The 14,107-nt window shown below is 39.7% G+C and overlaps 1 protein-coding gene across 1 annotated transcript in view; it reads right to left on the bottom strand.

Annotated features, from left to right (window-relative positions):
* The window catches only part of gtf3c2 (general transcription factor IIIC, polypeptide 2, beta), a 29,215-nt gene extending 23,437 nt beyond the window's left edge, over positions 1 to 5,778 (bottom strand). Inside the window, exons 1-7 of the mRNA XM_073492239.1 lie at positions 5,550 to 5,778; positions 4,669 to 4,777; positions 2,971 to 3,589; positions 2,672 to 2,817; positions 920 to 1,122; positions 581 to 666; positions 136 to 213 (exon numbers count right to left, since the gene is read on the bottom strand). Coding sequence (XP_073348340.1) covers positions 136 to 213; positions 581 to 666; positions 920 to 1,122; positions 2,672 to 2,817; positions 2,971 to 3,589; positions 4,669 to 4,693 — 1,157 coding nt within the window. The 5' untranslated portion in view covers positions 4,694 to 4,777; positions 5,550 to 5,778. The remainder of the gene's footprint in view (positions 1 to 135; positions 214 to 580; positions 667 to 919; positions 1,123 to 2,671; positions 2,818 to 2,970; positions 3,590 to 4,668; positions 4,778 to 5,549) is intronic.
* Positions 5,779 to 14,107: the final 8,329 nt, after the last annotated feature.

Raw genomic sequence — 14,107 nt, 5'->3', positions numbered from 1 at the left:
TTGCAGAAAGCGTTTTGCAATGAAAAATAAAACATTAAAACATGGTAAAACTATGACTTCATTTTGTTCATCAACCTACAAGCCTCCTCTCTTGCAGAATGCTGGATTATATCTATGCATGTCAGTAATTAGTACCTTTGTGGTACAGGATGCCAGTCACTGGTGGAGGGGACCCACGCTGGGAACACCCAGCTGCTGAAGTGCTCCTCCCGGCTGGAAAACACACACGTGAACACATCACAATATGTCACAAACACACACCAGGGCTAAAAATAACAAGAAGTTAAGTCACCAACTCCTGGTTTTTCCAATGGTATGTTGTTCTAGTGATGCTTTGTACATCAGTGTCAGTGAATTTGTGAAATAATGTCATCCCTGAGTTAACAAGATAAATGCAATGCCACTCACTGTCTCTCAGCACTGACAATTACTCATCAGAATGAAATAAGACAACACCAGCCTGCTCTGGCAATAATTAAAGCAGATCTGCACTTTCAATCTTAAAACACTTTTTTATTAATATTTTCAAAGAACCAGTGAGCAGAAACAACAAGACTTAGTGCTGAGTAAAGCTACTTACAATTTTTTGGTTGTCTCAGTGGTGTCCCAAACGATTTTCATGAGGCTGGCGTTGAGCCCATTGGGGGTTTTGGGATTTGGGCCTGACTGTAGGAGGAAAGGAGGGTTTGGATGAGTTTCATTGGTCACTTCTTAATAAAGTTTCTGCAGAGATCCAAGTTTAGTCTTGAAGAAAACTTCCTAATATTTAAGAAGTGAGAAAAACGGTGATCATAACTTTTAAGCCATTACCAATAACCATCACCATTCAGGTGATGGGGGATAGTCGTGTTTTCTTCAATGTCAGGCCAACACATATTAAAGAGATAATATAGACAACAGAGATGAGAAAACTACTAACCCAGGTCCTGTTGACTTGATACGTTGCTGGATTTCTTCTTGTCCTATACTCTGAGTCCGAGTCCTCTGCTTCTGCCTCTCCTTCTTCTTCATCATCGTCGTCTTCCATCTCCTCAGCCTCGTCTTCAACACCTGGAACAAAGTCTCCATCGTCTGTATTATCGCTGTCAGAGTCAGCACGTTTCCTCTTTTTGCCTTTTCGTCCTGCAGGAATGTAGAGAAGAATGATTCATGTCAGAGTAAGTAGGGATCCTCACTGTTTAAAGTATAGGAGGATTATAAAGGTCAATTCTTTAATTAAAAGCACGGTATGTAATTTCTGCCGCAAACACTGAAAAACCAAGGATGTAGTTTGATGCCATCTTGAGGAAGCGAGGGATCATGGGAGTTGTCATCTTCATTGTTGAACAACTGCCCTTGCCGATGAAAATCTATCTTAAGTTTAGGCACGTTCACCAGCTTTCTTCCTCGCTCTCTGATGTATCATCTGATGTTTCCCCAGAAGGTACAGCGACATGTGACCAAATCAAATGCAACCAGATTTGCAACCAAAATTACAGATTTCTCTGGGTTTGAACATTGTTGGAAACATTTCAGATGACGTAAGTACACAATTCAACAAAAAGCAAATTAAAATAGTCAAACCCTGGTTATAACTACAGGTATTCTGGAAAAGGACAATGGTAATGGTTACTCAGTGGTTGAAACCAGTAGAAAGCCACACTCGCTGTGCTGATATATATATATATATATATATATATATATATATATATATATATATATATATATATATATATATATATATATCTGCCTCTGGCCTGCCCCTGACCTCTGACCCACAACTACCATGAGAGGAAATGTTGACACCAGCATGTACAGTGACCTCTTATCTTATCAATAGCCATACTGTCATGAGCTCACCAACAGTGCACCTTCAGTCAGGAGTCAGGATTAATAATATAAAAGAAACAGTTGGAGTAAGCTGTGAATAAAACAACATTTACTCCTCAGCTGGATCATAAATTCTCCTCAATGGTAATAAACACAGATAATATTCAACCTGAATTTCCCTCTTTTGTCTCAGACAATAACATTTTGGAGATGGGGAAAGACACCAAACGGAAACCCTGCTTCTAATGTCACCTTTGAACAGATGTTATAGTCCTCAGTGATGGTACTGTTCAGCTGATTCTGAGGCCCACTGTCTCCATTTAACTGAAACTGCCAAAATTAAAAATAAATGGCTCAATAAGTAAAGAAATGTGTCATCAAATGCAACAAAAATAAAACTAATAATAAATCTAGGCATTAATAATTGTTGACAAAGTGTGACAAAATGTGATATTTCTGTTTAAATTTGCTTTATACTTTTACCACTTTATTTACTCCCCTATTTATTTACTTTCCCATATGTTTTCAACATGTTTATGATTTATCAAAAATGTTTTATTTATTTATTCATTCATCTATGCTTTTATTTATGTATTCTTTTGCAAAATGCAAAGGAAAAAGAACACAGAAGTAAGCATTTAATAGAATATTAATTCATTTATTGAGCCATCTCTTTATTTCTTTTTTAATTTGGCAGTTTCAGCCCTCCTTAGTTTTGGAAACTGAATGAAAACAACACCATCGTCTTGATCATGATGTCAGTCTAACATACACATCCACCCAGCACATCACTGACTATCTTCAAATGTCTATGCAACATATATTAAAACACGTTTGTGTGGAGTTGTGGAATCCACTGTACCTTTGCTTCCTTTGGAACTTCTGCGCCCCGTTACTGACACTGCTTCTGTTCGGGTGACATCACTGTTGGCCCCCGGCTGGGAGCCTGATTCATCACCGGGATGGTTGAATACTTCTTTTGCCAGAATGTGGAGGTACTTCAAAGCCCTGGAGAAATTTTAACAACAATTTTTATATAATGACGACATTGCTCTTTGTTAAACTGTAGGCATGGAGAAAACTGCTGGCTGTTTTCTCTCGATCTCCATGTTCTGCAGTGCAACATACAGTAAACATAAAGACAGACTGCATGTGACTCACGCTTTAGCAGCACCTCTCCTGCGGCGACCACCTGGTGTGAGCTCCTCTTCAGGTTCAATCGGAGGTTCCCCTTCAGCCTCCTTACAAGGTGGTTCTGTAACTGGTTCCACTTCCTGTGCAGGACGCTTCCTGACATACTTTCTCTTTGGTTTCCCGTTTGCCTGCTGCACAGTATTTGAAACTCCATCCTCCTCGGTTGGGAGGTCTCCATCAGTCGCGGTAGTTTTTTTGGCTGGAGTTTTTTTGGCAGGAGTTTTTTTGGCGGGAGTTTTTCTGGCGGGAGTTCCTTTTATTGGGGTCTTCTTGGCCCTAACTGCCTTTTTAGGCATTTCCTCTGAGATTTGACCATCGGACTCTTGTGGTGTTTTGTCAGTTACTTCTATTTCCACATCTGCAGTCTGTTGTGTGGCGTTCTTAGCTTTTCCACTCTTTGCCGGAGTCCTTTTCAAAGCTGCTCCTCCTCTTCCTCCTGAGCTCTTTCTCTGTGGTTTTTGCTGGGCACTTTGCTCATTACTCGTGTCCTCAGTTTCATAATCTAAATATTTGGGATTTTTCTTCCGCTGTCGTCCTCTGGAGGTCGGTGTTAAATCGCAACACTGCTCTGACGGCTTCTCTTCCCCTGTGAGGAGAGTGAGTTACTACTCAACAGGTGTACAGTATACAGCATTGTATAAACTACAACAAATTAAATTAACAATTATAGCTTCACAAAAGGACTCACCGTCTTTCTATTCATCCTAATCAAATGTTGCTCTCACAGGCTGTAGCCTCACAAGAAGAAATCATTCTTTTGAGTAGGGTTGTATGTTATGCTAAGTAAATAATTAAATATTGCGATTACTTTGACAGATAGTCACTCAGGATTTTAGTGGAAATGGTAATTTTTGAATGTTGATGTGATTTTTACACATTTTTTTAGCGTCACAATGCTTCATTTATAATGGTATGCTGTGACATGTTGTAACTTTATCAAAAAACTGCAGCTCCTGCAATTTGGATGTTGTACTACTCATATTGCGATTTAAAAAACATTGTGATTAATTGAGGAGCCCTACTTTTAAACACAGGACATATATGATGTTACTGTGTTTCAAAGTCTGATATCTTATGGCAATTGTGATTAGAAATGAAAGAAAGAAATATAAGTAATTTATGCTCTTGAATTTAGAATTTGTGCAAATGAATAAATTACTTTGACTCTCAACTTAATCAACTGTGTGCAAAAACTAATTGAATTACACACGGTGAACACCCAAAATAACAGTTCACGATGTTAAACAAACAAAACTCTACACAAACAAAACAATGCATTAAATCCAATCAGCTTTCTGGATTGTTATCATGCATCAACACCACACAGCTAACAGCCTGCCACTCGGCATGCTCTTCCATAACTGAGAGTAGTCAACAACCTGCGACCTCAGCTCCTATTGTTACAATTTTTATTTGTTTTCAGTATTTTTGGGGGGCTTTTTGTTCCTTTACTTGTTGTGATAGCTGGAGAGTTGACAGGAAACGGAGGAGAGAGAGCGGATGGCATGCTCTACCAACTGGGCTCCTGGGGTGCCCCATTGCTACAGTATCTTTACATAAATTCCAGAGCAACTTACAAATAAGTAACTAATTTTTCCCCACATGACACCCTTATAATAGATAGTAACCTAATGCTGCTGTTAAAAAAAAGAGCATGCTGGCAACCTTGTTCAGAGTCAATGGGATCCATAGGCCCTGGGTTTCTTGTGCTGTGGTTGTCTTGACTGATGCCTCCTCATGTGTGGAGTAGTTCCTTCTTACTCTCGCCTTGGTGCTGTTCAGACAAGAGACAGAAATTAAGAAATATAGAAGACATACCTTGTTTATGAACCAAATCAGAATATTCATAAAATAGTACTTCTGAAAATGTGGTACAAACAAACATTCATTTCTCAAGGTATGTACAGTGACTGTACACACACAGTAGTATTTCATCATTAGTATTTCATCACCTCAGTGTCTCCTCCTTGAGGCTACAAATTGTCAGCCACAATTAGACAGCCTGTAATAACATTAACATCACCAGGAACGTCTCTACTATATTTATTACAAAGCTTGACACCTTGCGATAGATAGTTTCAAATGACTACTGTGGAAACGTGGTGTCACAGAGCCAGACGTACTGTCGATATCACGTCGATATCGCGTTGTCTGAGACTGACAAACCAAACCTCATTCAATAACCTGACAGTTTAATGCTCTCTGTCGTGCTGGCAACTGTACACGGGTAAGAGATAGATGAACGATTAAAATAACTAATATTTTTAACCCGCTCGTAAATTCGGCACACGTCTCAAATTCCACAAATACCAAGTAACAAGTTATTTAAGTAACACACTTTAGTTACTCGTTTGTTTTCCCAGTGACTCACATCTCCCTCTAGCCACGCTATTGAGCTAACACCACACAGCTAAAGCTAACAGGCTAAAGTAACTGTGGAGTGTAGCGCTTCATAATCTGACGTTCAGTAGCTATAATACTTTATTAATCAGCCTGTTAACAGACACACTTTGTCAGGAATACTATCACCACCGTTAAAAACTCACCCTGCGCTACACGGAGGCTTTCTCCACGGTGGCGAAGGGTGAAGCGCCTCGGACCGAACCCGGGAAGCTAGATCCTCGCCACTCGGGATCGAATCCCAATCTCTGCTACCGAGAATGACACCGTGACAGACCACCGACAGACCCGACATACAAATCCTGCCGTTTTTATTTCACGGATGGCAAAATATCAACATCACCCGCGGTGTTCCCACTGACTCAGGCTGCTGAAACTCACATTCCGCTGACATCAGACCGCCATGTTGTTACTGTACAGACATGGAGATCACACCGCCCCCTACCAGCGCAACGTGGAACTACACCGAATAACAACTAACCAAATATCAGGTGTAGGTCATGAAATGCATTTAACAATATGCCCAAACTTGGGAGAATATATATACATATATATATATATATATATATTTTTAATAACATTAGACTTAGACTTAGACTTAGACTTAGACTTCACTTAATTGATCCCGTTGGGATGGCTCCCTCAGGGAAATTGAATTTCCAGCAGCATACAGTTCACGAGAAAATAAACTCTTAGCAAAAAAATAGAAAATAAAGATAGGAATAGAACAAAATACAATAGAATATAATAAAAATAGATTAAAATAAAATAAGACAAAATAGGATAAATAAAATAAAATAAAATAAAAATAAATGTAAATGTAGAGGACTGTATATTTGTTATTGTACAGAAATTATTGCATGAAAGTGAGAGTGTCCAGGTATGTATGTGAATAAATAGATAAATAGATAAATAAGTTATTGCACAGTGAAATCACAGTATTGCAGTATTGCCGGTTATCTATTTCCTCCTATTTCCTCCTCCCCCCAAGTGAGGAGTTGTACAGCCTGATGGCATGAGGGACAAAGGAGTTCTTAAGTCTGTTGGTCCTACACTTGGGAAGGAGCAGTCTTTCACTGAACAGGCTCCGCTGGTCGCAGATGACGGTGTGCAGAGGGTGGCTGGTATTGTCTATAATATCCAGCAGTTTTTCCAGTGTCCTCCTCTCTGCCACCGTCACCAGAGGGTCGAGCTTCATGCCGACCACAGAGCTGGCCCGCCTGATCAGTTTATCCAGTCTGGATGTGTCCTTCTTGGATGTGCTGCCCCCCCAGCACACTACAGTGTAAAAGAGGACACTGGCAACCACAGACTGGTAAAACATCCACAGCAGTTTGCTGCAGATGTTGAAAGACCGCAGTCTCCTTAGGAAGTACAGCCTGCTTTGCGTCTTCCCATACAGGTGGCTGGTGTGTGTTGTCCAGTCCAGTTTATTATCCAGCCACAGCCCGAGGTATTTGTATGAGTCCACAGCCTCCACCTCAGGTCCCTCTAGCAGGACTGGTCGCGGTTTTGGTCTAGACCTCCTAAAGTCAATGACCAGTTCCTTCGTCTTAGAGGTGTTGAGCTGTAGGTGGTTGGTGCGACACCAGACAGCAAAGTCCCCCACCAGACTCCGATACTCCTCCTCTCTGTCATCCCTGATGCATCCAACGATGGCTGTGTCATCGGCGTACTTCTGTATGTGACACAGCTCCGAGTTGTAGCAGAAGTCCGAGGTGTACAGGGTGAAGAGAATGGGGGCCAGCACTGTTCCCTGGGGGGCTCCAGTGCTGCTGACCACAGTGTCAGACGTGGTGTCCTTCAGCTTGACGTACTGTGGCCTGTCGGTGAGATAGTTGGAGATCCAGTCCACCAGGTAGGGGTCCACTCCCATCCTGTTCAGTTTGTTTTGAAGCATAGGGGGCTGGATGGTATTGAAGGCACTGGAGAAGTCCAAGAAGAGAATCCTCACTGTGCCGCTTCCCTTATCCAGATGGGAGTGGACTCGGTGTAGCAGGTAGAGGATGGCATCCTCCACACCAACACCTGGCTGGTAGGCAAACTGCAGGCAGTCCTGGGCGTGTTGCACCTGGGGTCTGAGGAAACTGAGGAAGAGCCGCTCTAACGTCTTCATTAGATGTGAAGTGAGTGCCACCGGTCGGAAGTCATTCAGCTCCCTGGGCTGGTTCTTCTTCGGGACTGGAACGATGCAGGATGTCTTCCAGAGGGTGGGCACTCTCCCTAGCTGCAGGCTAAGGTTGAAGATCCGTTGTAGTGGTTTGCAATTTGCAATAGTGGTTTTGCATTTGCAATATTGTAGACATTCTATAGCCTGATACTGTATGCTTTCAATGGTGTGCTGTATGTGCATTGTATGCACCCCAATGTAATTAAGTACATTTACTCAGCTACTGCACTTCAGTAATTTTGAGGTACATTACTTGAGTATTTCCATTTTCGTCTACTTTATACTCTCACTCCATAACATTTTGGAGGCAAATAATCTACTACATTTAATTTAACTAAGAAAACTTCATTTATGTATTTTTCAGATGACATGCTGCATCAGAGCCTATGAAGCACATTTTGAAATGTATTTATTTTATCAGCAATCAGATAAAAAAAAAGATTTTGGATTTTGATAATCAGCCATGTTGATAATTGGTCGACCCATAAACAGTACATACATACATGTATATAGAGGTATAATTTATTTTTCCTTGTACTTTTGATACTTAAGCACAATTATCATTTGACACTTTTTTTTTTTACCTGAAGAAATATTTTTAACACAATATCTTTACTTTTTCTCAAATATGACTTTGAGGTTCTTTTTACAACACTGTATGAACTTTACTGTACTTTGGTAAAAGCCAAAGATAAAATTCCACTGAGGTGGATGATGTCGAAATGTCTGACTTCTTATGGATTATTAAATAACATTTAAAATATTGCACCTTATACAAAAAAAATGGACGCAGCCACAAAAAATTGAGTTCTACAAATACTCTTTTTTTCCTCTTATAACGTCTCCAAACATTTTCAGTGTAATCATACCAGTACTGGCACAAATTACAGGTGTACAGTGTGTATTCAACATGTTGCATGCTGTTTCTTTTGTGCAAGTTGTTGTTGCTGTTTTGTAATCAAAAACCACATGGAGGACTTTGCTCTTGTACTGCAAGTGGAGTAGCTCCTCAAAATGTTCATCTTTCAATAAAACAAAAAAAAAATGTTTTGCAATATGATCGCATAAACCGGATTATATTTAATCTGTTACTATTCAACCCTGAATACTGGTGCTTGAATGATAGAAGGGAGTCCAGTCATGAAGTCCAGGGACATGAGGAATAACAGAAGGTGTGGTGCAGCTCACCTCGAGCTCTTGTATTGAGCAGACAGGACAGGTGAGGACCACTGAAGGAGGAAGGCTGAGGAACACAGGTCAAACAAGAGCTAACTAACATTGATGCTCAAACTGAGAGTGGAGAGACCTTTGTCAGGAAACGATCAGTGAAACTAACAGTGAAGGCATCCCTTTCTAAAATCAGTGATTTAGAAAAACTAAGAAAATCTAAACAAACTCTCTTAAAAGAGACAGTTCGAGGGTTGAGCCTGGTTATGAAGCTGAAATAAAAAGCAACTTCAGCAAATATCACATGTTGATTAATGACACAAAAAGTGCACATCATACTCTGCTTGAGTTGTTACCTGTGGAGAAAGAGGCGGACTCATTATGGAAACAAATGGAGCAAATGTTGATGAAGGTTCTCAGTCATCCAGGTCATGTTTAAATGTAACTACATGATTTTAATTGACCATGTTCACTTTTACCACTATAACATTAGCCAAATTAACAAGAAGGCCCAACCGTGCTTTAGGGTCACACCGACTTCTTGTTACAGCGACTGACTCTACAGTAGCTGCAGTGTGTGAGCTGTGGGACATTTACATCAGTAATGTTTGGAGACTCAGTAGTAAATTTAAAACATTAAGATGTTTGTTTCTTTGTAAAAAGTGTCAGTTTGTCGCCTCATCGCTGTCAAAGCTGTCTGCTTCTGTGTCTGAAGAGTTTGTTACCTCCAGCAGCTGTACCTCAACATTTACACCACATGTATTACAGAATAAAACATACTGACAGGAAACATGTCACATTTTACAAATACAGTAAACAATAATTGATATAAGCTGCTGCTCGTTGTCCGTGGAGAAAGTCACCAAACTCCATTAAAAAAACATTTAATCATTTAATTGATTATCATGATCATATTATAATTTAATATGTGTGTACATAATTGTAATTGTTATGTCTTGTACAGCCATGAACAATTAGGGGCCGATTGTGTTTTATTTGACCTATTAAATGATAACATGTTAATAAAAACAGCTTCTCTCATATTAATGGATTTATTTACAGTATGTTCACATTATAAACAGAACATCAGGTAAAGGCAGTGCATTGTAACAATGTTCATCAGAAGACAAAGATTAAGATAAAATAAATAAAGAAATCTCTTCCTGTGTGTCCTGTAACATCATACAACACATGACAACAAGCAGATCAGTTCAGCTGAAGCTTCATGACATCCTGCAGGAGTCCAGTACAGGAGAGATGAGATATGAATCATGATGTCATATTTTATTATGGATAAATACATCATGTAGAGAAATGAAAAGTATAAATGTGACATATATACAGTTGTAACATACACATGGTGTAAGAAGTCGACATGTTTCAGTAAAGTGAACACAGAGCAGATTTCAGATCTGTCTAATAAGTGACAGAGTTTGATGAGACGTCCTGTCAAAATAATAAACAACATCAACTCCATTATTGTTTATCTCCTCTGACTCTTATATCATGGACACTTACTGAACAACATGAAGGCAGGATGTGTTTTAATGGTCTCATTTACACTGTTGATAAAACTGTTTCCTCTGATCCTGCTGAGCTGGAACTTTTCTAAAATCCTCTGCTGGACTTTTGTTTCTTAGACAGACAATGAATAAATAAATGGTAACAAACAACACAACTACCACAGCTGTCAGTCCCAATAAACAGTAGAGGCGGATCAAGCTCCGACTGACCCTGTTGGGTCTCTCAGGTGTGTCTGTGTTGGGTCTCTCAGGTTTGGGCCTTGCTGCTGTAAAGAGACCAAACAACAGAACAGCTGAAGTTGTGACATATTTCTCAGATACTGTGAGAATGAAGTGAAGGATTGTGGATTGTGGTCGTCCTCAATACTTTTCTTCAGGTTCTTATTGATCCAAAAAAGCTGCTGAATTGAACCTGTTAATAAAGTTCTACTGACTTCTACTCAACCAACTTACCAGAGACGTTGAGCCGACATTCAACAAAGTCTGCACCATAGTTTGTCCTCACATCACACAGGTACCGGCCTGAGTCCTCAGCCCTGAGTCTGGACACATGAAGTCTGAGTCGTCCGTCTCTAAGGACATCTTTGTCCAACTGGACTCGTCCTACAAACTGTTGATCCCGAGACTCTGGGACCTCAACACCTTCATTTAGACGAAACAGGACTGAGACTTTGTGATCAGTTATCATCTCACAGTGGATATAAAGGGAGTCAGGGGAAGTGTCAGCTGTGGTTGTGAACATCCATTCCAGTGTGATGTTGTGGTTCTCCTCTGCCTGATAGGAGGTCTGTGTCACATTCACTACAAATGTTCCTGTTGAGGAGACAGAGAGGGAAAGTGAGGAGCAGACACACTGACAACTTTAACATGGCAGCCTTTAAACTCCATCTACACGTTTCTGTGGACAGTTTAGTGACGTCTCAGAGCTGCAGAGGCTCATCAACATCAACTGTTTGCTCACATGTGGGCTACTTTAACTGATTCATTGAATCACAGTGTAATAAAGTGAAGCTGGAAACTAACCACAGACACAGTTGAGGCTGATGAGCAGCAGGATCCTGCAGATCATCTTCTCCCTGTGAGAGGAGACAGAGGTGAAGAGTCATGTGATCACAGTTCAGTCCTCACATGTACCACAACAAACATCTACAGTCTGTCTTTAGTCTTTACAATACTCCTCTGTCTTTATTATCCTGCTCATTACACACAAGGACTTCCTGACTGGACACAGTGTTGATGCTAACGCTAAGCTGCTGTATTGTACTTCTGACACAAGATGGCGCCAGTGGTTAAACTGTCCACCATCAGCAGGACACATGACAACATGTGGATTCAGCTGCAAACAACAACATGTAGCTGCCACATGAAAACACTGCAGAACTAGTGCTGCTGCTACAGACAGATGAAAGTTGTGTATCTGGAACATGGTGACGTGTTGTCAATGTTGTAACACTGATACATTAGAAACACATATAAAGAGTGTCTCCATATAAAGTCAAGAGACAACAACTGCAAATAAACACAAACAAGCTCATGTTGTTGTCAGATGCCAGTAACAATGCATCATATTTGATGACATGATTTTATAGTAAAAAGTGAATGAGTCCATTTGAAACGTCCTGAAGAAGAAGAAAGCTGAAACATACAAAGTCAAAACAAGTTTGTTGAGGATTGAACTTTACTAAATGTGCAGCAGAATAAAAGACAAACATGTTGAAATCCAGCGGCTGTTAGTAAAGTTCAGTAGAGACAAAACAGAGTCAGTTATAGACCAACGACGACTCATCCCAATCCACATTCACATCACTGTCACACAGGACATCAGGAGCTCACAGCTGACTGTTTGACTACATATTGATACATGAATGTGTTTAACTGTGTAGATCAGGGATCAGCAACCTTTACTATCAAAAGAGCCATTTTTGTCCCCGTCCCTCACAAAAAAAATCCGTCTGGAGCTGCAAAACATATTTGTGTCTTATAATGAAGGTAACACAGCCTAGAAAGTCTAAATTAGCCTATCAAGATTATTAATAGACCTGAATGAGCATTAATTTATATTTTTACATGATGTGGCAACTCTGCAGTGGGCAGAGTTACAGAGTTACATTTACAGTATAGGGTACTTGAACTTTGCGTTTCCATTTCAATGATGCCATGTTTTGGTGCATTTATGAAATAAAAGAACTAGCCTACAATAAATAGAAATACAGTAGCAATACAGAACTACATATGCAGACCTACTTAAGTCCTCCCTGTGTTTGTGAAAATGTACAAATTAAAAAGTTGCCTCATTGGATAATGAATAAAACACGTAGCAGCAACCAAGATTTAAAAACAGTAAAATTTTAAAAAATAAAAATGAAAACACAGGACAGTTTAAATTTCATTTTAGTCCATTTCAGTGTGAGCTAATCCTTCTTTTTTTTTATCCTCAGCCACATACAGCAATCAACCCTCGGGCTTGAGCATAAAACACAATGATATTAACTCATTCAATTAATCACAACTTGATAGAACAGATACAATTCTGTGTGTAGGCTACGCATTTTTACTGTCAGAGAATGCAAGAAACACTTTAGGCCTAAAACAGTGATGATGATAAAAAAGAAAATATATATTATTCATCAGAGACAAAACAGAGTCAGTTATAAAGCAACGACGACTACATCCGTATCCACATTCACATCACTGTCACACAGGACATCAGGAGCTCACAGCTGACTGTTTGACTACATATTGATGAATGAATGTGTTTAACTGTGTAGATGAAGGTGGAGGTAAATATCAACACTGACTCTGTTTAGTTTCATCAATAAAATCTTCTCACACACAAGATTTATACAAGTGGAAAAGATGTTTCTGGTAGAAAGTCCTCATACAGCTGACTGATCCATCTGACTTCTACAAACATGATTACTTACAGAGAGGAGCTGCTGAAGTCCTTGGACAATCAAGGTAGAGATCTTGAAGAAAACAACAACCACGGTGTTTCAACAGCTCTCCTGCCAACTTCACTGTATTACTCTGAACTACCTGCTTGAGAGCACCTTTTAATAGCTGGGAGTATCAACATCAACAGGTGTGGTTTAGCAGACAGATTTCCCCAGTAGCTTTACAGGAAATCTGCGCATGGATAATAAAACTTACTCACTATCTGATGTTGGATTTGTGCCATGATTCAAACTCGTCTGACTTTATTCGGTTTCTTTTCTCTCCACAGAACACAGTGCATGATGGGAAACACTCCACTTTTCTCCTGATGGAAAGAAGTTTGATCTGAACTTTTCTTCATGTTTAAATGTAACTACATGATTTTATTTGACCTATTATTTTTTACCACTAGTTGAATTTACGAGAAGGCCCAAATAGGTAAGAATGTGTTGTAGACAGTGTTTCACAAAGTGTTTACAGTTTCTCTCGTCTTTTTAATGGAGTCTGGTGACTTTGTATTTAATGCTGAATTTACAAGAAAGCATCAATGATGTAGTTTAAGTCACAGTTGTTTCACAAAGTTTGTTAAGTTTCTCCTCGTGCACCAACTCTTAAAATCACGTGATTTGTTAAGGGAGTCTGGTACACTGCCGTTATTGGTGACTTCATTACGTGGTCCATGTTCATGACTGTCAGCCACAAATTAAAGGAATCAGGTGGGTACTGCAGGTGGATTGGGTGTCAGCTCCTCTGCTATGATATTTATTAGCAACAAATGATCCACAAAGCTCATTTATTTAAAATAATCACATTATATTCAGCCTAGTTTTTGGTTTAACTTGTGAGAAACTGAAGCAATAAAAACACATACATTCATGACCACAGATTTAACGTTCTCACGGGAGCTTTT

Source organism: Pagrus major, chromosome 22, assembly GCF_040436345.1.
Source record: "Pagrus major chromosome 22, Pma_NU_1.0".
Classification (NCBI taxonomy): domain Eukaryota; kingdom Metazoa; phylum Chordata; class Actinopteri; order Spariformes; family Sparidae; genus Pagrus; species Pagrus major.
Note: the sequence above shows the minus strand (reverse complement) of the source record. Positions and strands in the feature narration are given on the sequence as shown.